The sequence below is a fragment of the Ciconia boyciana genome, chromosome 2, assembly GCF_034638445.1.
Source record: "Ciconia boyciana chromosome 2, ASM3463844v1, whole genome shotgun sequence".
Classification (NCBI taxonomy): Eukaryota; Metazoa; Chordata; class Aves; order Ciconiiformes; family Ciconiidae; genus Ciconia; species Ciconia boyciana.
In genome coordinates, this window is record NC_132935.1 from 148,810,793 (window position 1) to 148,834,918 (window position 24,126).

A 24,126-nucleotide genomic window follows, 5' to 3' on the forward strand; every position below is an offset into this window, starting at 1 on the left:
TAACAGTTTTTAAGATACAGCGTGATGGGTATCTGGTGGGATTAACGTGATGCAGTGGCTGTGATGGGGGAGGGGAATGAATCTGGTCATTCAGAATGTCCCTTTCCGCCCAGTGTCCCTGTGAAACTGGCAGAAGGAGGCATTCCTTTTAAGACATGTAGATTGGCACAGCTGGCTAAAAACTTAGGATTGTCTTTAATTTTTTACTAGTCTTCAAAATGTTTTTCTTCCTAAAGCAGACCATCTTCGACTTCTGTATGAAAAGTGCCCTGCTATTACTGCTCAGACAGTGGCTGGGTAACTACTGTCTCATTTGTTTTAGATTAAGTCAATTTTAGTCTCTTTCTCATGGGATGAGGGATTTCACTATGTGTCTCAGTGAGACATTTAAAATCACACACATAATTTCTAAAAATCTCCTTCATTCAGGTTGTCACAGCTTGGATTCTCCAAGGATAGATCCTAGGTCTGATGTTATTTAATATGTTCATTATAATTTGGAAATGAGCAATAACACAGAGAAATCAAAATTTTCTGGTGAGATAAAATAATTTATGTTAAGACTAGAGAAGACTGCTGGAAGCTTCTGAGAGCTCTTCTGCAGTTAGGTGAACTGGTAACACTGTGACAGATAATATTCACTGTTGATGAAAGCAATGTAATTTACACTGTCGGGAATATTTAGAACAATATACTCTTCAGTAGTGAACCTAAATTAATTGTGATCAACTGGGGAAATGACCTGTTTACCATATGTGGCTAGCTTAGTGAAAATCTTCACTGAAGAAATTAGGTAAAAATTAATACCCAAAAAGTTATAATGTCACTCTCATAAATCAGTAGTGTTCTAGAATTGATTATGGTATTTCAGGTTAGGTTCATCATATCTGAGAAAGATTTAACAGTCACAGAGGGACTCTGAGACAAGAAACATATATGTCTGGGAAAGCTATATGGAAAAAATAATTAAGGCAGCTTAGAAAGGTGATAAATCAGAATGTACATGGAGTTATAAAAGAAAGTAGTTAAAAGATGCCCTGACTTGATCTTTTCTAAAGTTGTAATACAAGAACAAGGGGATGTTGTGTTGAATTGAATAACACATTTACACTGTTTACATATCTGTTTAAATCTAAGGAGTAGTTCCTTATACAGTACACTTGACAATTGGACCTGTGCCATAGCACATCAGACTAAGAATGAAGAGTAAAAGGATTAAGCATTTATGTGGACAGTAAAAATAGCTACTATTGTTAGGAAGAACATAAAAACTTCAGGACATCTAAACCTTCGTACTTTAGGGAAATAAAAAACCTGTAACAGATGGAGGAAATCTGACTTTTGGGATTAGTTTCATGCATTTATCAGAAGCATTTGGCTCTTACCACTCTGGAGGCAGGATACTGATCTGCTGAGAAAGACTGTTCTTATTCATTGAAGGAGGGTTTTTGTGCTGAGGCCTCCTAGTTGTTCTGTGATTTGGAAAGAATGCTATCATGTTCTCATTACTTCATTTTATTAACATTCATACACCATCTTTTACACTGTACAAATTGGACAATACATTCTGCCTCTACAGCTTAGGATCTTAACACAATTGAAACACCTCTGACTTAGTGCACCTCTTACTAGGTGTACCAAACTGTTCAGCTTCAGTAAACAGCGAAGTATGGTCCTTGGGCAGTATGAAAAAAGGCACTGCTATCAATCAGAGGCTGTGCATGAGTCAAAATTTTATTGCAAATCTTGCATATTTTCACAGCATCAGGTTGCAGAATGAAATACCTGAGAATCTTGGCTTTTGTTAAAAATCTAAGCGTCTACCCTTGGGCTTTTGAAAGTAACACTTAGCTGAATGTTAATGTGATACCAGAATGCAAATAAAAAGTATCGATGTATCTTAAAAGTTCTGAGATTTTAAATAAATAATTGTATTTTTTAGCTCACCTAAAATCCCCACCTTTTCTCTGCATAGCTATTTCCTCAACCTGGCATCTAGCTACAAACCCTTTTTGGTTTTAAGGGTATGTCTACAGAGTACTCCAGTCTGCATCTCTTGGTATTTTTTTTTGTGATTCTTTTGCTTTGTGCATGTATAATTTCTAAATGCATAGATAATTTGAAAAAATGGAATCTTTAAATGAACTCTCAGAATGATCAGAGTATATTTAGTCTTTTTTTTTTTTATAGTGGGATTAACTTTGTCCAGCTGAGTCAAAATAGAAAATATTACCTTGTATCTAGGAACACATTCTAGTTAAGTTTGGTTAGTTAACACCTGTTGCACAGTAGCTAATTCTTGACTTAATCCTGAACATTTTTTGCCTAATATACACATGGGTACAGATAAAACAGTGGGCAGATTCAAAGGTCTTGACTTAATTGGTCTCTGATATACTGTATTATTTTCATACCACATATATCTTCAGGAACTGAACATTAAATTGGACCTGGTATCTGTTTTTAACTCTCTTCATCTATGAAGCCAAGTTTTTTATAACGTCTTAATGCTTGCACTGGCATTACAACACTGGGCAAGGGGAGTCTGTTGATCCATATTTAAGGAGTAGGACAGAACAAAGCTGGAAAAAGAATTTGGGAGAGAGAAAGAAGGGAGTTTCAAGATTATTCCACATTGTTCTCTTAGTTATGACAAAGCTACCTGAGAATGATAGGAGGATATTTAAGCCGGCATACAAAGGACATGCTAGTTTATGGACTCAAGAAAGGAGTGAGATTGTCTGATAATGCTATGATTATAATTTTAGTTTCTTCCTTTTGATTGCATTGGAAGGCAGCAGAACTAGAGTGTCCATGCAGAAATCAATTGAACTAATCAATGAAGATGACCGATTTATAGGCAATTTTCACTGTTATCACAGAAAAAATATTTTAATTTCTGTGAGAGAAGAAGAAACAACAAGACTTCACTTAAACTAGCTAGACTAAATTGAGATTACATAATTATCACTTGGAAGGCAAAAAGAATTGCACTTGCGCGTCATTTTTGGGAAAAACCTTGAAAATCACAGCCAGGTTGTAGTAACACAGCTTCAGACTGTCTTAAAGCATGGGACAGTTAATTTGCAAAGTGGATCATGTGATAAATAACCAGTTAGAAGCTATTCTTAAATCCTTCTCTTTGCACTGCTTTTCCATAGGAGTAATTGCTCTCAGAAGAGACCTTTGATTCCTTGACTAAGAGGTAAGTTCCACAGCTGGCTGTGTCTTTGACTTATTCATGTTCTTTGTCTCATGTCTCGCTAACATTCAGTATGTGCGGGGTCTTAGGTTGTTGTGTCAGTTATTTAAGGTTTTAGAAAACAGAAGATGCAAATGGAACAGGTAATGTTTTCTAAATGCATTGTCCAACTTAAAACCACAAAATATTATGGTCTTTAAGTGTATGCAACAGGACTCTGATAGTATAGATACACGCTCCATACTGTAAAAGAAGTGTTTATAAGATTTCAGTATTCTGAACAGAAAAACCACCATAAGGCTTTCCTCATATTTCAAAGTATGATTTATAGACTCTTTTTTTTGTTACAGCTCACTTGCTATCCATCATCTCATAATTAAAAAGAAGTATAGTGACTAGAAATAAGTGGATATCTCAGATTTGCAATCTGAGAAACTATTCACACTGAGCAGAGAGAGGTTCCTAGAGCAAGTCAGTAAAATGAAGTAAGTACAGGGATCATGGCCATCATTATCTTATGATCTAGTACTTGGAATCTGCTCCTCTGGGCAGGCATCTGCAACAAATCTTTCAAAAACTAAATAAATTTTCCTTATTTTATTTGACATGGCAGAGATGCCAGTTCATGGTATAATAGCCAAGAGGTTAAAGGGTTCCACTTTTGAACTAAAAAGTCCACATTTGTGACCTTCCTCAAAATCATTTTCCACTTATGGGCAAAATGTTCTAGTCACAGAGATGTTGCTGGAGATAGGCCTATTCCTTCAGCCACTTTTAAAAAGACAAGGTGGCTGTGTTTTGTCATATGCCTAGTTCTGTTAATGTTCAGTCTACTGTGATAGTATCTGCAAGACCTAGCCTGGCATGTGGATTTATGTGGAGAAACAGGGTAATAAGTTTATCTCACTAACTTTAGATGTCAGTGTGAATGTCAGCACTTGAGCTAGCAACTCTAGACTCTGTTTTTGGTTCGAGGAAGAAGTAGTTCTTTTTAAGGTACAATTCAATTTTAGATACCTACTTTAGGATGAGTCTGCCTTAAGAGCTATGGAATATGTTGACTAGATCTCCATCGATTATCAAGGAGAGTGACTACCTTAAGTACTGATGACTAATTTAGTTTAGTGGACACTACTTAGAGTTTCTGGATACTGGTTCAACTTAAGATATTCACCCTGGGGTAGTTCTGGTCCTATGGGAAAGCTGGAGGCCCTAATGAAGTTCCAAGTGAAACAGGGAAGTGTCTGCTGAGCTTATGCACCAAGAATAACCAGAGCTGAGGGAGAGTGTTGGGGATTGTAGTTTTGGAGCGAGGATTTAGTTACACATAATGACTGTCCTGCTGGCTAAGAGACAACACCTGGTTAGACCACTGCACTGAAACTGGGTAGGAGCAAAGTAAAGCAGGCTAATTTGTCTACCACTGAAGGCAATAAATTCCAGGTGAAGGACAGGAAGTAGCATAGAATGATAACTTCATAGATTGCTTGACTATGTATTGGCTACATCTGTTATGTCAAAGTCCTTTATTACCTCTAGCTCTACGTGTTTTAAAACAATCAACCCTTTAATCTCAAAAAAAAAAAAAGTGGAAAAAGTATTCTCCTATGATTCTAGAAACATGCAGAACATGAAGTAGAGAATATTACTCAAATGAGCGTATTCTTTATTTTGTCTTTAAGATTTAGTTAATTACACTTAATTACTAGTGAATAGAGTTTTAGTTTTGAAAAGAAGTTTTTCAGGTAACATAAACCCAGTATTTAATCACATTTAAAAATCTAAATCTTGCTACAAATTTGTTCTGAATTCTAAATATTTAGAACAGTAAACTGAAAATCAAAGATATGCATACTGTAAACCTGCTGAGCAAAAGACAATGTGCAGTTATCATGGAGAGAAAGGGATTTGAATAAGAAGTTCTTTTATGGGTTAGTAGCCTTTCAATACCTGTACACATTGATTGTCTGTGATAATTAAAATTCGATGCAGAAGACACCTTTTTAATTATCAGTAAGCCAAAGAATTTCACATGCATCATTGCCTCAAGTCAGAGAATGACCGCTGAATACAGAGAGCTTTATGGAAACAAAGCTAACACCAACATTTGATGGCAGAATGCATTGAAATCCAGAATAGTAACTGCAGCAAAGAAACAGACTGAGGGGCATAATCCACAGTAAAGTAATTGTCCTGTTCTCTGTGCTTTTGCTGCACATCATACTGCTTTTTTAATATTACCAAGGAACCAAATATTTCTGAACATGTAGAAAAATGAAAATATTCTCAGAAGTTGGATGTATTTATACAGTGTGAAGAAATATTTACAATTAAAGGCTTTAGTTATTCACGGTCTTGGAATATGTATAATTATTTGAATCTGTGAACATTAATTGTACAACATAATTCATGTAGAAGTATTCATAAACTTTTAAAATTGTTTGGTTTCAACCTAATTAAACTCATTCAGAATTAAAATTGCTTTTTATGACTTCATCTTAATTTATATCTGAAATTAATTGAGCTGAACTGAATAATTCTAAATAGGTGTCCATATGTCCATACCAGGATTTAATACAATTTAAATAACCCAGATTTCCTGAATGTCCTTGTAAATCTGATTCTTGTATGTGTGCACAATGCTTACTTTCTACAGTGCCTGCATAAATCAGAAGGCAGTATGTCCATCATTTTTGTTGAATATAATGTCGTTTGTCCCTAGCCAAAGCTGCACTTTGTGAAACCCTGAATTCTTGTGTGTGTGTATGTGTTCATATGTGTGTGTGTATATATGCACAAGGCTAAAGCAGATGGGAGCTGAGGAATCTTTGATTGTATGTGTCTTCCTCTCAAAACTATAATTAGTGACCTGCCTATGAAGTTTTAAATTTCAGATCCATTTTTAGGATGTGCTTATCAACTGGTTTCACTACTGCTGTGTTACAATTTATTTGAGAGGCAAGTAGAGGAACAATACCTGAAAAAATTCAGAGGATTCAAGAAGAGCTCCAAATTTTTGTTGAACACAACAAACAATAGTCCTGACTTCTGTAACCAGCTGGACTACAGCTCATATTGCACTAGAAAATAATCTCTTACACCACAGGGAGGCTGTCAGGATAGTCCTGGCTGAGGGTCAAGGTGTGGTTTCCATTTGAGAACTAACCAAGGAATTACTAAGGGGTACTAACAGTGCACATTTCACTTTTACACAGTGTTAAAACAAACCTAAGTTTGGCATAACTTGGGTTATGTTCTATGCATAGCTAGTGCTAGCGGGTCATGTTGCTCTTTACTTTTGCCTGTAGCTTAACTGCAAGGCTCTGCTGAAGTTTTGCAAGCCACATGAAATTAGGTCCACATGAGGTATTGCATCCATATGCTTCAGAAGCTACTATTAGATGCAGCTGAGAAGGTCTTCCTAGTTCATGTGCACATGTGCTAATACAAAAAAAGCAGAAGACAGAAGCTGCACTTGGTGTAAATAGATGTAACTTTTTTGAATCAGTGAAATTTGTACTGTGCAGAACTGTTTCTTAATGCCTGCAGACCTGATTTTTGTCTTCTGTGAAATATGAACAGAGAGTTCAAATTTAATTTGAACCACATTTTCAAGGTAGAACTTATTTGTACGTTCTGCAGTTGTATAGAATGTTTGCCAACATAGAATGTATAGACAAACATGGGGAAACACCCTAATAGGACCTTCAAGTTCATACATGATTTATAGATGCAGATAAAACTAACTTACAGAAAAGCATGTCCTGTGTATTTGTACCACATTACAACTCGAGCCTGTGATGTCTCAGATCTTTCTTTTTAGTTATGTATTTTGTTGGCAGATGTATTTTACCAAATCTGTTCAAGTGTTACAAAGTTTGTTTTGTTTTTTGTTTAGAAATTACTATGTCAAAGAAATCTTCAAACTGATTAGGTGGGTCAACTGAATGAGAGGGTCTGTCCCTACAAGCTTTCGTAAATCACTGGTAAACTGATTCCTAAAACACAGAAGGGAGTTTGTTTGTCTGCTTTTATTTTTTTTGTTGTTTTTGTTTTTAGAATGGGTAAAAAAGTAAAGAAGGAAGTAGAGCCTCCACCCAAGGATGTGGTAAGTTTATAAACTGCTATGTGCTATAAAATAAACATTACACAATTATAGGCCCAGCTCTACCATCCTTACATAGTTCCTTACTCTCCTAGCTTACCCACATTATTCTAAAAATGTCTTTTAAAGATGATTCTGTTTCTGCTTTTCTTGGACAGCATACAAACCAGAGTGACTGGGCATGAGTAGTTCTTTGTGGAGATTGTTGTCTTTGGCAGGCTTTGCAAATAGTAATGTATGAAACAATCCAGGCTTCTTTTTATTTGAGGAACAGTATTAGCTTTCCAATCAAAGGAGAAAGGAGAAGAGCAACCTGAAATCTGCCTGTCTTTTCAACTGTGGAGATGTTCCCTTTCTTTAAGTATAAAAGAGTTAAGAGTTAAGATGTTAAGAGTTAAGATGGATCTGCAGAGTTTTTTACTGAATACAAAATTTTACAGATATTTTGAATGACAGTACTACGTATTCTGAATCTTTTGCAAAGTTATACAGTCTTTAGCAGCAGTTCAGGTTTTTCTGGTATCATTGGAAGTGCCACAGTGAGAAGTACAAGAGCTGAAGCCAAATATGGAATAATGGTGGTAATGTGATGACTTTTCAAAAGGTGGAGATTAAAGGTCTGACACTAGCACACGTCTCAAAAGTTTCTATAAATTCATAAGGTACAAAGAGACCCCAAAAAAGATAGAGGTTCAAAATATAGGTATTTTTGAAGTTCAGTTGGTTTATTCAGAAAGAAGTAGAGGAAATAAGACAGAAACATTGAAAAGGGTATAATATAAATTCTGTGCCAGATAATAGCTAAGTTAATGAAAATCAGGACCTGCTCCTCCCACAGAGAAGCATGAAACTAAAGGCTAAGTTCAGTACACTGTTTTAAAAAAACAATGGGTTTGTCTGTAAAGAGTGATGGTACTGCAAAAGCTTTTTCAAAGGTCATAGAAAAGTTGATCAGCAAAAACTACATCACAATTTCAATATTAAATAAGCATAAATAATTTTGACTAAGATAGTAGTATCCAATAGCCATGATGTCACTGAGGCATAGCAATTGATATCAGGTTTTGCCCAACTGTTCTGTGGAAAGATTAATATTACAAACGTTAATTCATAAGCTCCAATCAATAATAAATCCTCATGAAAGGAGACTTGACATAAAACTTCAACCTGAGAGGATAAAATGATCTAAAGCCATTTCTGTATGGAATAACCTAGAAAACCAGGAGGAGACACAAATAATGTGTATGTGGATAGGACTAATTAAAACAGTCCAGAAGAATTAAAACTAAGTATCTTTGCAGTCTAAGAAAAAAACCTGAAAGGCATGACAGTAGATTTAAGGCATACAGATGAGCTAACCCCCTCCAAAGTAATAAAAGTTGTCTTTTTCAGTAAATATCTAGAAAGTCAGTAGAAGAAGCACCACAATTTCTAGATCCAAAAGACACCATTAAAGTTTCTGGAGAAAAGTATGGTACAGCCTACTAACTACTACAATAAACTGTGAATAATGTTAGAAAAGATATTCAACAATTGAAAAAACTAAACTTACAGAAAAAGTCAATAAAACTATTAAAAAGGAAAGAATTAGAAATAATGAAGTCCAGGTGGCATCTGCAGTTTTTGGCTTAGTTTTTTACCCTTATTGTACTTCAGGCTAGCATATCTCTTCTAGCAGTCCTATAACGAGAAAAACACCTGAATGTTGCATAGTAAAACAGTATTAAATGTGAATATAGATCATTGATTAGTTGTAACTATCAACCAAGAAAACCTTCTAGCTATGAGAATATTGTTAATAGTGATAATGTAAAATCAAATCTCAAAACTTTAAATTTCACCTGGATATTTCAGATGGCAGGAAATGAGATGCATACAAAATAAAAGATGTATTAGCTATTATCTTCTGATTGATAATCTGCTTATGAAAATGTCAAGTCCAAGAAAAGAAGCCTTGAGATAATGTGGACAGGCTTATAAAAGAGGGCCTTTGTGCATGTGGAATGCTCAGGGAATGTATGGTACTGCAGATGACCACTAATTTTTATAGATTTCTAGGAACAGGTGGAAAACACATTTTTTTAGCTTAGCCACTGCTTATGTGTTTCAGAAAGTATTCCTGAGGAGTCTGTTTTCCCTGCCTTTCATAATTTGTCTTTTACTATTATCTGTTCTGAGATTTGGGCTTCTCCAGGAAAAATATTGCTTTGAGCCTTTGTCTCTATATGGATGAGCTTAGACAGTAATTCAGGCAGCTAGCTTTGACATAGATTGATATGAACTTTTCATATGATATCTTCATTAAGTTTGGTCTAGACAATATTACTATTTGATAATCAGCTAGGGCATAGACATTAAAAGGGAAGCCTAAGATTACCACTAGAGAAAATACTGAGGCATTATTACTGAAAGAAAACTATAGATAACCTCAGTATTTTTGAAAATGGCTTCATTCACAACACTGATGTTAAAAAGGTGGAATATATGAAGTGGCACTGTCAAGTCCTGAAATTCAGCCTCCACAGAAACACCTTCTTCTGAGCAATTAATGCCTAAATATTAATTTGACTTGACTTTAGTAAGGCTTTCAACACTGTGTCTCATAACATCTTCATAGACAAACTCATGAAGTACAGACAAGATAAACAGACAGTGTAAATGAATTGAAAACTAGCTGAACTGCCAGACTCAAAGGGTTCTGATCAGCAGCATGAGGTCCAGCTGGAGGTCAGGCACTAGTGTTGTGCCCCAGGGGCTGATGCTGGGGCTGGTACTGTTTAACCTCTTCATTAGTGACCTGAATGATGGGACAGAGTGCACCCTCAGCAAGTTTGCAGAAGATGCGAAATTGAGAGGAGTGACTGATAGACCAGATGGTTGCAGAGCCATTCAAAGGGACCTCAACAACCTAGAGAAATGAGAAAACGCAAATTTCATTAAGTTCAATAAAGGGAAATGCCAAGTCCTGCACCTGGGGGTGGAATAACCAGTACAGACTGGGTGATGACCAGCTGGAAAGCAGCTTTACAGGAAAGGACCTGGTGATTCTGGTGGACACACACCAGCCATGTGCACTTGGGGCAAAGAAAGCTAACAAAATCTTGGGGTGCATTAGGCAGAGTGTTGCCAGCAACTTGAGGGAGGGGACTATTGTCTTCCACTCAGCATTGGTGAGTGAGACCACACCTGGAGTGCTGTGTCCAGTTCTGCGTTCCCCAGTACGAGAGAGACATGGACCTATTGGAACAAGTCTACCAAAGGCTTGGAGCATTTTTCATATGAGGAGAGACTGAGAGTTGGGACTGTTCAGTCTTGAGAGCAAGCTTGGAGGGGTCTTGTCAATGTGTATAAATACCTGATAGGAGAGAGTGAAGAAGTCAGGCCAGACTCTTCTCAGTGGTGCCCACTGAAAGGATAAGAGGCAATGGGCACAAACTGAAACCCAGGAGGTTCCATTTAAACATAAGAAAAAAAATCCTCTTTTACTGTAAGAATGATGGAAAATGGCACAGGTTGCCCAGAGAGGTTGTGGAGTCCCCATCCTTGGAGATATTAAAAATCAGACTGTGCACCGGCCCTGAGCTCTAGCTGATCCTGCTCTGAACAGGGCAGTTGGACCACATCATCTCCAGAGGTGCCTTCCAACATCAACGGTTTGTGATTCAGTGGAATATCTTGGTTTTATAATGTTAGTATAGGAGATTAGAGAATGACAGAACTGAAACAATTAACATGACCAGGTGTATATTAACTCTATTTTTCTAGGTAAAGAAAAGGCGTTAAGAATATCAAAGATATTGGTAATGCTTCTAAAGAGTCTGCAAAAGGCGCAAGGATAAAGCGGACCTGTAGTCAGTTAATTCAAGTCTAAAGGATTTCTTTTTAAAAAATGACAGCATGATTAAACAGTAGAATAATAGCAGATAAATACATCCTTCAAAAGGTGGGATTTGCATCTAAAGTGGAAAACAAAAAAAACCTTGTACTCACAAATGAAAAGTAAAAGCACAATGTCACAATGCACCAAAATATTTTGGGAGAGACTAGTAAGCATACAAAAACTAGCAATAAAGCTTTTCCAAATTCACTAGAAGCAAGAAGCTTCTTAGAGGGATGCTATCAAGTGATTAAAGTCATAAAGAAAAGCAAAATTACTTATTTTTGTGTCAGAAGACAAAGCTACGTAGCAAATCACTGAAACAAATGTGAAGAAATTGCCCAAATATGAATAAGTAGTATTTGCCCAGGTCTTGTTCTAAGTGAAAAATACTAAAATCTGAAATTGTGGTACTGTTACTTATGGTATTTAATGTGTACCCTTTGTACTAGAGGAATGGCGAGTAGGAAATTTCATTTTCAAAAAGAAGTACATCAATAATTACAGGCAAGAAAGTTTGTCTTCCATGCTGTGTTAATTGGTAGAAATAGTTTAAAAAAAAAAAGAAAAAAAAAAGATGCATGGATAAATATGATAGTAATGAGGGAGGATTAATATTGCTTGTGTAGAGGAAAGTTCGATCTCTGAAATCTATTTGAATTCTTTAGAGGAGTTAGTGAGCAAGTGGATAATGGTGATCTGGTTGATACAGTTATTTAGCTTTTTCAAAAGTTTTTAGACCAGGCTCTTCACTCACATAAACACTAACAGGTAAAAAGAAATTCCTCTCCTGGCAATAATGTCTGGTTATAAAATAGAAGGCAAAGGTGAGAAAACAAATTACTGTTCAATAACGGAGAGAGGTTGCCAGTGGCATGTCATGAGGTTTTATTCTGCAACCTGTGTCATCCACTCTATCTGAATTAATATGGATACTTTCATGAAAATGACAGCCAGTTACTAAGTAGGCAAAAGTGAATAAACACATTATTTCAAATTCCAGAAATAAAAGGCAAAACACCATGTCACTAGCAAATGCATTATACATGCACATGTTGAATGCCATTAACAGTTCTGGTGTTTCCATCTCAAAAAAGGTACTGTTGAACTATAGAAAAGTACTAAGACAGACAAGAATAGCAGCATGGCTTCTGTATTAGGAAAGATCAGAGAGTAGGTTTCTTCATCCCCAAAAGGAAATGACTGTGTAGATTATCATAGGAACTTACAAAGTGATGAATATACAGAGAAGGCAAATGGGTGTCATTTATTTCGCTGTTTCTTATGATGAATGAACTGTGGAGGACAAATAAAATTATCAGGTGGTAGTTTTAAAACAAAGAAAAGGCAGAACTACTTATATGACTGTTAAACTGTGATACTTGTGTCTCAGGATATTAAGGGTGGCTAAAATACAGATGGCTTAAAAAAATTATTTACCAAATTAACTGGTGGAACATTTTTCTTGGACTTTTTGAACACAGATAAAATCGCTAGCTCACCAGTTCTCTAGGTTGCAGAGCACTGGAGTCTGGGAGGGAATATAAGCGAAGTTTAATAGTCTGCTTGCCCACACCTGTTACTGGCCTTTGTTGGAGACCGGATGCTGGGCTAGATGGGTCTTCGGTCTGACTTGAAACATATTTTGTATTACCTTCAATTTCAACTAAGTTAAGTTGATGGAAGCCAAAAAAAAACCCCAAATACTTTGCAGTTTCTAATGGCTTTGAAGTCAAATGTACACAAAAATCATGATCAAAGACATATAGGAGGTTTTGAATTATAGCTTTCTTTTTCATTTAACTTGCTTTTTTCTTAATACAAACCGAATGTTGGAAATGTTGTTGCCTTTAAACCAGTTAAATTTCTGTGTTTAATGCAAGGTTGGTTGTAACTTCAGGCATATTATTCTAGCACGTAATCTGTCCTGTATGTGCCATTAAGGGAAGAGTCTGCAATGGTGTATGAAGATTTAGGAGCAAGCCTTTATTTAAAAAAAAAAAAAAAAAAAGAGGGGGGAACTCTAGCTATGCTGGCATTATGATAAGCAAAAGTCACATCCAGTTCTATGATAGTTTTGACGAACAGTGTTACTTCCCAGCAAATCAGTGACCCACTTAGGCCTCTGACTTCTTAAACGTAACGTTGATTTCAGTGACTTTTCTTACTGTATTTTCAGCACAAAACTGCTTCTAATACGAAAGTGCCTATTGAGTATTTCAGACAGTAGTAGTGACTCTAATGTCTATACAAATGGGTAGAGATTAGACCAATTTCACTCTGCTCATGTGCCAACCTGTCATTAAATTCTAGGAATTATCATTGAATTGTAGTTCATACAATTACTTGTGAACACAAGAGGCAAGAAAAATGGAGCAACATAATAGTGTCTTTGGTATTAGATCAATGTAAATAAATAACTGAGATTTAAAACTCTTACTTTGTATTTCATTTCTTACTGAACTCCATCTGAGATCAATCTTTGTGTTTATTTTTCTCTGGAGGACTAACAGCTTTTACTAAAAATTACACTTTTATCGCATCACCAAGTATTTGGCCAGACTCAGGAGATATGTCTGTGCTTAAATCATAGCACTTACTTGGAGGATCATGTTCTGTTCACGCAGGGACACAAATGTGCAGAAGTAGAGAAGTATGAAGGTGGCTAAAGGGACTTTCAGTTATCTCTTAATTCTCCTATATGCGTCTCATATGGGTAGAATGAACAAACTGTGTAGAATGGATAGAATGAATGTTGCTGTGGTAAGCCGAACTTTTTGACTCCTTACAATCTAAAAAGAAAATTTCATCATTTCAGGCTTATCATTAAGATGTAACTTAGACCACTGTGCCATTATTTCGTTTAACTCTTGTTGCTGAGTCATTATTAAGCAAAATGACTTATGGTACAGTAAGCTGATTATATTTTCTTTAAAAAGGAGCTTGGACTAGATGACCTTTAAAGGTCCCTTCCAACCTAAAGTGTTCTGTGACTCTATGACTTGTCCCATGCCTCCAGCTTGTCCCAGCAAGCATGAAGTTGGACAGTGTCTTCAGGTTTTCGGACCTGCTTGAAGCTGGGGAGACCAGTTAAGCACATTAGCGCGGCAACCTTTTAACTGTTAATGAAACTTGGATCTTGATCTTGCAGACTGTTAAATTGTGTGATATGCCTCATGGAAGATGATGAAATTACTTAGATTTAAAAACCTACCAAAAATATGAATTTAGAAGTCTGGGTACTAGTATCGTATTTTGCCTTATTTTGAACAAGTCAGAGGAGGGAGAAGAATAAAAGCCTCCTCTTTGTTCATTTTCCTTCTAGCACACTCATAACTTTTTTGAAGATTTGCTCCAAATAATGTCCTTGCTTGATAACTGACTTCTATGTATCTTCATGCCCTTACTGTTCAGCAACATGTGCCTCTGTGTAGCTATTAGAGGGTTTTATATGAAGTAAAACAAATAATATAAATTTTAAAATATATATGGTATAGATATGCATTGTAATAAAATTTTTAAATAATTTGTATTGCTATCTTAAATGATTAATATGCTGTATTTTAAAGATAAATACATTGATATTGAGAGACTGCATGACTCCAGTATCTAGTAGTTTCTGTATGTAGCACAGATAACTCTGTAGGCCTAAAGCATGAGGACAGAAGACAGTTTTTCCATATTAAAAAAATATTTTAAATCTAAATAAGCTTAAAACTTTTTAGTGGGTAGAATTTTCAGAAATCCTTGAGTCTTGTTAAAGAGTGAAAGGCTTTTTTAGAAGGTTCCCTTTCTCAAGTGGTGTTAGTCCCAAAGATCCTATTAAGAGGGTGAAAGCTGCCAGATTTGTTGGAAGATTTCTTTCTGCATGAGAGAGGTCAGAAATGGAAATGAACACTTTGTATCATTTCTGGCTGGCTGAGCAGGGATTATATCATGGAAGTGCTTCACCTAGTACAGGACCATGGTAAACTAGTGAGCTGAGTTGACGAAGACACGGGAAGGGTCCTTTTATTTTTTTTTTTTTTTTAAAGCAACCACAAAGTGTTAATGCCACAGACTAACCAAATCCTCTTCCTCATACAACACCAGCTGCTCAAAAGAAACTACTTCTCATGTTTGGTTCCGAAGCCACAGGATGCTCTTACATGTGTAACAGAATTACATAGTCTGTTGCTTTCAAGACTTCCTAGATGTACAGGGAAGTGTCAAGGTTTTCCCAAAACCTTCATACGGGATGAAATAATGATTATATTTGGAAGTCAATTATTCTTTCTTAATTTTCAATGTCTCAAATTGTTATTAAAAAATTGAATTTCTTCAAGTAAACAGCAACTCATGTTAATATTTCTAACTCAGTGATCTCAGACTAGATTCTTTTTTTAATGAAATGTGGGAGTCTACTGCAGCACACAGGAAGGCTCAGTATAAATCAAACTATTCTTTCCTTTTTTTTGTTTGCAGTTTGATCCTTTATTGATTGAAAGCAAAACAGCAGCAACAGTTGTGCTAATGCTTAGTTCTCCTGAAGAGGAAGTTTTGGCCAAAGCATGTGATGCTCTATATAAATTTGCATCAAAAGGTTAGTCTTTTTGCAATGAGCTTTCCTTTGTGTTATTTAGATTTTGATAGTAGTTCACAATTTTTTAGCACTGAAATCTTCATTTCACCTCAAAGGTCTCTGTCAAGGTTTTGAGGGTTTTCTGAAATAACTGTCAAACCTGTATTTGCAGTTATAAAGAAGTCCTGTGGTTTGTGTGAAGGAAATTTTTATTATTTTGTTGTAGAATTTTATATTCACTGTTTAATAGAGCTTGGTTTAGACATAACCTAGATCTGTATTGTTACAAGCAACAGACCTACATCTGGGAAAGAATTCTCTTTTTTATGTTACAGTTTGAAGCTTCTGTACTAGTATAGTTATTTTAAGGTTCAGTTTTTAATGAAAATTACTTTTTAGCCTGTTTCTGTTATTTTTGCATATATCTCTTGTGTCAGTACTTCTGTGACAATGATTTATTGGAGACCACTCAGCCTCCTTTATCAATCTTATTTCTGTATGTGTTGGGAATCTAACAAGTCGACAAGATTCCAAATCTTCCAAAGGTCCCTGTGTTACCTATAACTAAGCATCATGTTCTGGGTACCCAGAAGACAACTGTGTAACGAAGGCTCAAAATTATGTAGCACATAATTTCCTAAATTGCCTCCTACTCATTCCATGCCAGCCACTCAAATTGGTTTACACTGGTAGCATTCGTGGTATAATTAATCTGTTTTAATATTAATTTCCATTTAATTTATGTTTTCTTTAAAAATTATGTTTTTATATCCTGATTGTGGTACTGATGGCAATTATAAACAGTGCTGAAGTTGTGAGAGAAGAGCTGAAGGCTTTGACAGTTGGCATGGGATCACTGGTTTCTGAAAGATGTTTATATTCAGCTTAATATGGCAAGCTTGGCTGGGGGCGTGCAACTAAATTTTGAGTATGTGAAGAGAGAATTTGGACTGTTGGGAGACAGCTATGAACCGCACACCACAAACTCTTGTTGGCTCCTTCCCTGCTGTCCACAGTAACATCTGGCATACTGCAAGAGGACAGATATTTAATTTTTCTGCTTCTACTAAATGAATAATCCTTTAAATTGTTAATTTAGATATTCCTGCAATCTTCCAGAAGACCAGACTCTAACTTTGCAGTGTGGCAAGAGAAGGCGTTATTTTCACTTTGCAGTTAATTTACTTCTTGAATATTGCTAGTAAATTAAGTCCCATCCCTCAATAAAAGATAGTTCTTGTATTTTAATTGTGTTTTGGCCTGAGAATGAGCATAGTTCTTCAGTTTCTTCTCACATTGCTCACTTGTAGCCAGAAACAACAGGCATGGTTCATTAGAAAATGAATTCTAAAGCTGTTGTGGGAACTGAGAATAGGAGTAGGTTTTGGATTTTGTTTCTTGGGTTTTGGGTGTTTTTGAGTGAGCAGGAACAGAAGGCTGTAATCATACAAAAAGCTTCTCTTCTTTGCATGGCCAGAGCCTATTCAGCTACAAAGTGCTCCATTCTCAGGTGGTAGAAATCTCAGGTGAGACTTAATGATCCAGATCCTGGTAGTTGCTTCAGTTGAGTGGTAGTGCAGATCCACAGAATGAATTAACTGTTATTTTGAGGAAAATAAAATTGGAAGGCAAGAAAAGAGGAAAATAAAATTAGGTTCTTAATGATGTCATTCACCTGTACTTCGCTAAATAGAAAGCTGTCCTTTGTCCTACCACTGCAGTCTCCAACAGGTATCCAATAGACAGAAGCATCCTTTGCTTTACAAATGTGAATTAATCCTAGATAGTATTAATCCTTGATACTATTTGGCACATGTTTATTTGGGGTATAGATTAGATGATCTCCCAAGGTCCTGTCCAGGCCCTTGTTCTTTGATTCCACAGGCCAATAAAAGACTGGTAGCTGTTTTACTTTGTTACATTAGTACTGTGAGCTTGTTGCATTTTTACAGAACTTTTAACATAATTATTCTTCAGGTGATGAAAACAAAGTGACACTTCTTGGTCTTGGAGCAGTGGAACATCTCTATAAACTCATCTCACATGAAGATCCAATTGTACGCAGAAATGCCATCATGGTGTTTGGCATCATGGCTTCTAATCGTAAGAGTCTCCATTTTTTAATATTTTTCAATGTGTATGAGTGTGGTCATCAAAGCAATAGGTGGCCCACATGAAAAAATCCTATATTAACAGGCCAGAATAAAGGAAAAAATTCAGCTAGAGTGAACTCCACTGATTTTGAAAAAAAAAATTACAAGAGAAGTTACTTTTCCTCCAACCCTTATTTTTGTTTTGATGGGACCAAATTGAAACAGTGTAATACTGGAATTATGTCTATCAGGGAAAGCCTGACTACATAAGATGCCCGCCAATGTGGACATGACACACTCTTCTCTTTTACAAAAGTTGGAAGAGAAGGATAAAGTAGTATTTATCATCTCCAGAAAATGCTATGGTTAAATATCAGTTGTTACTTGAGGCATTAGTGTAACTACAGTAATAAGGGAGAAAATGTGTTAAAGAAGCTAACTCAAGTGTTGATGGCAAAAAAACCCCTGAACTATCAAGCATTGGCATGCATATTTACCCAGCTTCTTTGGCAGGTCAGTGCTGCTGTAAATGGTTTGTTATCTGTATCTAAGCTAGTGAAATTCAAGTGGTCTTGAGTATCTCTGAGACATTGCATTCACAGCAAGGTAGTGTAGCTACTGTAGCCGTACCATTGTTAAATGATTTAACCACAGTATATGCAGATTTTCTTGTACCTTTTTATAAGGTGAGAATGAATGTATTACATCCATGCTGGGTGGCTGAGTGCGAAATGATCAAGCTGCAGTGACTGGTATGTAGACATACCTTAAGATGAAAGAGTAAGTGATGTAAGGTTGAGTTTCAGTGGCTGTTATTTTTACATTGCTTTATAAACCTACATCTAATTAATATAATTAATCAGGTCTTATTTTGGTTGATGTTCTACCCAGTTGTCTTCCATGATTATATCTTAACCACTATTTAAGTCTTTCCGTCAACTGCTACCTGCTTTTCATGTTGCATTGGATGTTACGTTCTTCACCTTACTTTCAACTCAGCATTAGCATATAGTCATTCCCTTCAGACTGCTGCACAAACATGGATTTGAATGACTGAAGATCTTCCACTTACATTCACATCTTAATTGTTTTTTTTTCTTTAAAAGTATATTCAGCTCATACCATTTTTCTTACATTTCAACACTGTAAGTGTTGATAGTAACAACACAGCCCTGTAAGATCACATGAAGTCTGTCCCAAATAATGTTTTTTGGTCATTCTATCCAGTGGTTGTGGTTTTGCTAGTTTGCCATTGACAACAATAAAAATGCATTCTGAAAGTCTTTACTGTGATTTTAATAAGACCTATATAATTCTGTGTTAGCATAAAATTAGAAAGTGATGGGTTGAAAATTAAATAACAGAAGGATTGCTTTTAGTTTGATAATTTTAACCACAACTGATTTTAACTATTGCGGTATGACTTCTTTGACAACTAAAACTGTGAAATATTTAATCCGAACCTGCTAGATGCAAGTGTTTTGAATAAAGTTTCAATGAAGTATTGAGCAACTTCGTATATATCAAATGTCAAAGAATGTTGTCTGGTACTTGAAAATCTCCTGTATGTTTTCTGGGCCTGTTATGATCTTGGTATAACTTCAGTTGTGTGTCATTCTCAGATGTTTTTGTCACTCAGGGAGTAACCATAAGTGCATTTCCCTTGGAGCAGAATCTGTTTCGTTACTCAGCCAAGACTGCCAAATGAAAGACTTCATATTTGTATTTATTTCATTGTAGACGATGTCAAGAAGTTATTGAGGGAACTGGATGTCACAAATTCACTTATATCACAGCTGGCGCCAGAAGGTAGCTTGCAGTATTCATTCCTTGTGCAAAAATACACTCAGAAATAATTTATGATTGCCATTTGATCGGACAATTTAATAAAATCTTCCTTGTAACTTATGATTTGTCATACTACATGTTAAATAGGTAATTGCTTTTATAGGAGTAGCTCTGTTACTGTGTAGTGTTTTATGTTGTACAGATGGAGCAACATGTTTATGGAGATGTCAGGTATGATTAACAGCTATTGTTTATTGACTTCAAATAATATTTTAAACCACTGGATTAGTGAACATATACTGTGCTGAATACAACTTGATCAAAATATTTCTTTTTCCCCCCCCATAGAAGATGTAGTTATCCATGAATTTGCTACTCTGTGTCTAGCACATATGGCTGTTGAATATACTACTAAAGTACAAATATTTGAGCAAGGTGGATTAGAACCACTTATCAGACTGCTAGGTAGCCCTGATCCTGATGTTAAGAAGAATTCAGTTGAATGTCTCTACCTCCTGGTGCAGGTAAAGTTTGTTGTTGTTGTTTTAAATTACAGAGACAGATAAGCACTCTCTCTCCCCGCCCCCTCCCCCCCCCCCCTTTGTGGGTTAATAATTTAAAAATATTTGGTTCCTTTACTCTCCAGTGTTCATCACTGTATTTGAAAACAATACACTCAAGTCCTTGACTGTTACATTAGTTATGAATATAGCTGATTTGACTCTAATTCTCTTGAACTTAATGCAATTATCCATGCTGTACAGCAATTGTAAGTAAGATCAGAATCAGATTCAGATTTTTTAAATTAAATATGAATTTGTTTTCTTAGTTGGAAAATGTTAATCTTGGTAATGAGAGTTATAACCTATCCAAAAGATTGGAATAATCCTGTAAATTAAAGAACTAGTAATTGCATTGTGCCTTGTTTTGGCAGGAAGTTCATAGTCACAATTTTGAACATCTTTTTAATGATAGGTGAATGTTGTCAACAGCTACTTTCCATACTGGGAGGAATAGATTTGTTATTGGCTACTTTCACACTCAGCACTAATGTCATCCATATGCTGCTTAGCAAAAGAATGGTGCATTTGTATGGCAGTTCTCTTCCATGGCTTAAGCGAATCAATTCAATAATGAATTCAGTTTATAACTCTATCTCTTTTGGGGCATCAGAGCATGTCTATTCAGAATCGCATTTTACTCTTTCTCCTTTTTTACTATCTCGCTGTCTTTGTTGCAGGGTATATCTGGATAACTGCACCTGGTGCTTGCTTATATTGATAAGGATAATTGCATGCTGCACATGTGCAATAAGCTATTTAAAAGCAAATCGTAATTTTTTTTTCTGTTTTAATATAATCTACAACTGCCTTTTTATTAAGCTGCATATACACTGTTTAAAGTTGAAATTTTATATTGTCATTTTATAATTACTAAAACAGAAGAAGATATAACCAGGCAACCACAGTAGTGTGTGAAAACTATTTCCCCCCCACTGAGGTAAATAAAAATGATTAAACTATATTTTAGAAACTTTCTCAAAGAAACATGTATGTTGAGACAAACATGGCAAAACCAAGAGTAAATAGGCTTCCTTAGGACTAGATTGTGTAGTGTGTACTTCAGTCACGCAAAAAAATTGGAATTTAAGGTTGCTGGGGCTTGATCATATTCAGTTTGATTCTTAGCTGAAAAGAAAGAAATATTTAGAACTGGAAGTTCTGGAATATTAACTCATTTTTGTGTGTTTGAAATCAGGTTTTTGGTGTTCTTTCTGTAAAGTCAGGAGTTGATGTACCGTTATATTCTCTATCACTAACATTCTTTGTTGAATATTTTACTGCAGGATTTTCAAAGCCGTGCTGCAGTTCGTGCACTGAATGTAATTCCACCCTTGTTGGAACTACTGAATTCTGAATACCCAGTTATTCAGTTGTTAGCCCTTAAAACCTTAGAAGTAATTAGCAAAGACAGAGAAGCCAGAATAATACTGGGAGAAAATAAAGGATTAGATTGCCTTCTGAAGATACTGGAAGCCAATGTACAGTTTACTTGCCTTAAAAGTTTTTTGTTCTTGCTGCTAATGTTTGTATGACTAATGAGAAATATTATTCATGTTATGGAAAAGTGATAAAAGAAGAAAGAGCTCCTTACTTGGAGCTAACGATGATAGAAATAGGATAAGCTAGGATACCTAGCTTACTAAGAAAGGGAGCAAAGAGATTCACCAAAATGTTTATATTTGCTTTACTGCTTTATTGCTATTAGTAATACTGTTTTGCATTTACTGTCCATTTCTCAAACTGTTGTAAATATCAGAAAAATCCACCATATAGCTTTTTATATGATGTTTTCACAAAAATTTTTTTATTATATGCTGAACTCTGGTACTGGTTCCTAGTTTGAACACTGATCTTTTTTTCTGAATTTACTTTGCTATCAATGGCCTTAAATATAATTTCCTACCTTGGAAATTTCATGTCTTTTGCTATTATGAGACTCATTTCAGTGCTGCTTGAGTTCAGATGTCACCATGGGAAATATAATGCATAGAGAAATTTGTGAAGTTTTTGAAATTTTAAGATGACAGGTCCCTTCTGAATACCTGCATAACCCACTTTGATATAAATGAGAGAGACTTTTGGGGTTTTTACTGTTTTTGATAAATTGTGTTGCATCCTAAGGCACATCAAAAAAAATATACAAAAAATATTAGTATGAAAATATGTGTTTTGCAGTATAAATAAACTGTCCAAAAGAAAGTTATGACAATTATCCTACAAAGTTAAAACCCAAAGATATTTTAATCCCAATTTGAAGGTTATTTGTTTGGGGTTTTTTCCTTATTAGGAATTCAGCGATCTACATGTAGAAGCTCTTGCTGTGTTGGGAAATTGTCTGGAAGATGTGCATACTCTGCAACTGATTCAGCAGACAGGAGGCCTTAAAAAGCTACTTTCATTTGTAGGAGTCTCTACTGTTCCCGATATTCAAAGGAATGCAGCAAAGGCAATTACCAAAGCAGCTTATGACTGTATGTGACTTTTTAACAATCCATGCACATGAACTTGATTATGAAGTAAATTTTCATCCAGAATGAGGCCATCTTATCTGGTTGAGGGTAGTACTTGTGCTGAGGAAAACACTGGCAAGAATGAATTACAGTGATGAATCTTGGCAATCAGAGCAGTGATTGGATGCTAGACTATATATATATATGAAAATGTTAAGATTTTGCCTCAATTTATTTTTAAATGTAACATATTCTTGCAAAATGCTGACCTCAAAAAGGAAAACGGAGCTCTGAAAGTATGATCTTTATCTTTTGTTTAGTGATGCCAGGTGACTGCCATCTTAAGCCACCTCTGCTGGCACTATTTCTCATCGGTATCAGTTAAGACTTAATAGCAAGCTTACTTCCTTTTGCATACAACTGCTCATCTAAACGTCAGGCAATTTCAAATACGAATTCCTTTAACAGGAACATGAAAAAAAGCCTTTCAAATGGCTTGCAGATTAATATTCCCAGTAGAGTTAAATAGTTTCATTGTCATCTTTTTATAATTACTCATCCTATAGTTCTTTTTTATATGCTTTTCTTTAATTCACCAAGGAATTCTGAATTAGGCAGAACATGCTCATCACTTTTGCCCACAAGGATGCTCTTTAAATAAATCTACACTTGAAATTCCTTCCATACATTGGTTTTTGAGTTGCAACATATGCCTAGTAGTGCTATATAACAAAATGCAATGTAAGAAATAACATACTTCTGTCTATAGAAGATTTTAATTCTGTCAAGGGATTTTGATGACAGTAACTGTGACAGTAGAGCTTAAATATTTCATTCATATTTCTATCATCTCGTGGTTGAATCATGGCTTTAATTTATGTGTATTTTACAAATATGTTACCTAATTTAATACATGGCTAAAATAATCTCTCCTTTCTACAGTATTTCAGACCTCCTTTTGTCTCTCCCCATCTTATCTTTCCAATTCTTTTCCCACCTTCCTTATTTTGACGTCCTGAATATTTGTAATTATTTGGATTGCAAACGATACATGAAAAGAGTGGAATCTACCTTTCCTAGTATTCTGGGGGTTTCTGTATGCTTTTATCATTATCTATTGGAAGCTTTGCAAGTCACTGAAAATTATTTTCATTAATGTTTAGGTATCAAAGATAGGAAGGGACTTTCTTATGCCAGTATTTTCTTTGTGTACTTTCCTGTATTGTTGTTTTATTATGCTACTTAGGACTGTCAGTATCATTTTTATAGTCCTGTGACAGGCTTGTAAGTAGTATGCTAAGCAGATTTATATTTGCTCCTACTACTTTCTACTGCATCTTACTCCTTTTTCATATTTATTTTCAAATAAGCATAGCCTTCTTTTCCTCTTTCACACCTTTTTCAGTTTTTGTGGCCTAATATTTTAGCAGCTGTTAGGAGAAGCATGCCTGAACACAACATTTTTAAATCACGGTGGCAAGAGCTAC

General features: G+C 35.5%; 1 protein-coding gene across 1 annotated transcript in view; it reads left to right on the forward strand.

Annotated features, from left to right (window-relative positions):
• Window positions 1-3,199: 3,199 nt before the first annotated feature.
• The window catches only part of ARMC3 (armadillo repeat containing 3), a 56,507-nt gene continuing 35,580 nt past the window's right edge, over window positions 3,200-24,126 (forward strand). Inside the window, exons 1-8 of the mRNA XM_072851518.1 lie at window positions 3,200-3,205; window positions 7,262-7,310; window positions 15,649-15,766; window positions 17,723-17,848; window positions 19,579-19,647; window positions 19,975-20,150; window positions 21,473-21,667; window positions 22,477-22,660. Coding sequence (XP_072707619.1) covers window positions 7,263-7,310; window positions 15,649-15,766; window positions 17,723-17,848; window positions 19,579-19,647; window positions 19,975-20,150; window positions 21,473-21,667; window positions 22,477-22,660 — 916 coding nt within the window. The 5' untranslated portion in view covers window positions 3,200-3,205; window position 7,262. The remainder of the gene's footprint in view (window positions 3,206-7,261; window positions 7,311-15,648; window positions 15,767-17,722; window positions 17,849-19,578; window positions 19,648-19,974; window positions 20,151-21,472; window positions 21,668-22,476; window positions 22,661-24,126) is intronic.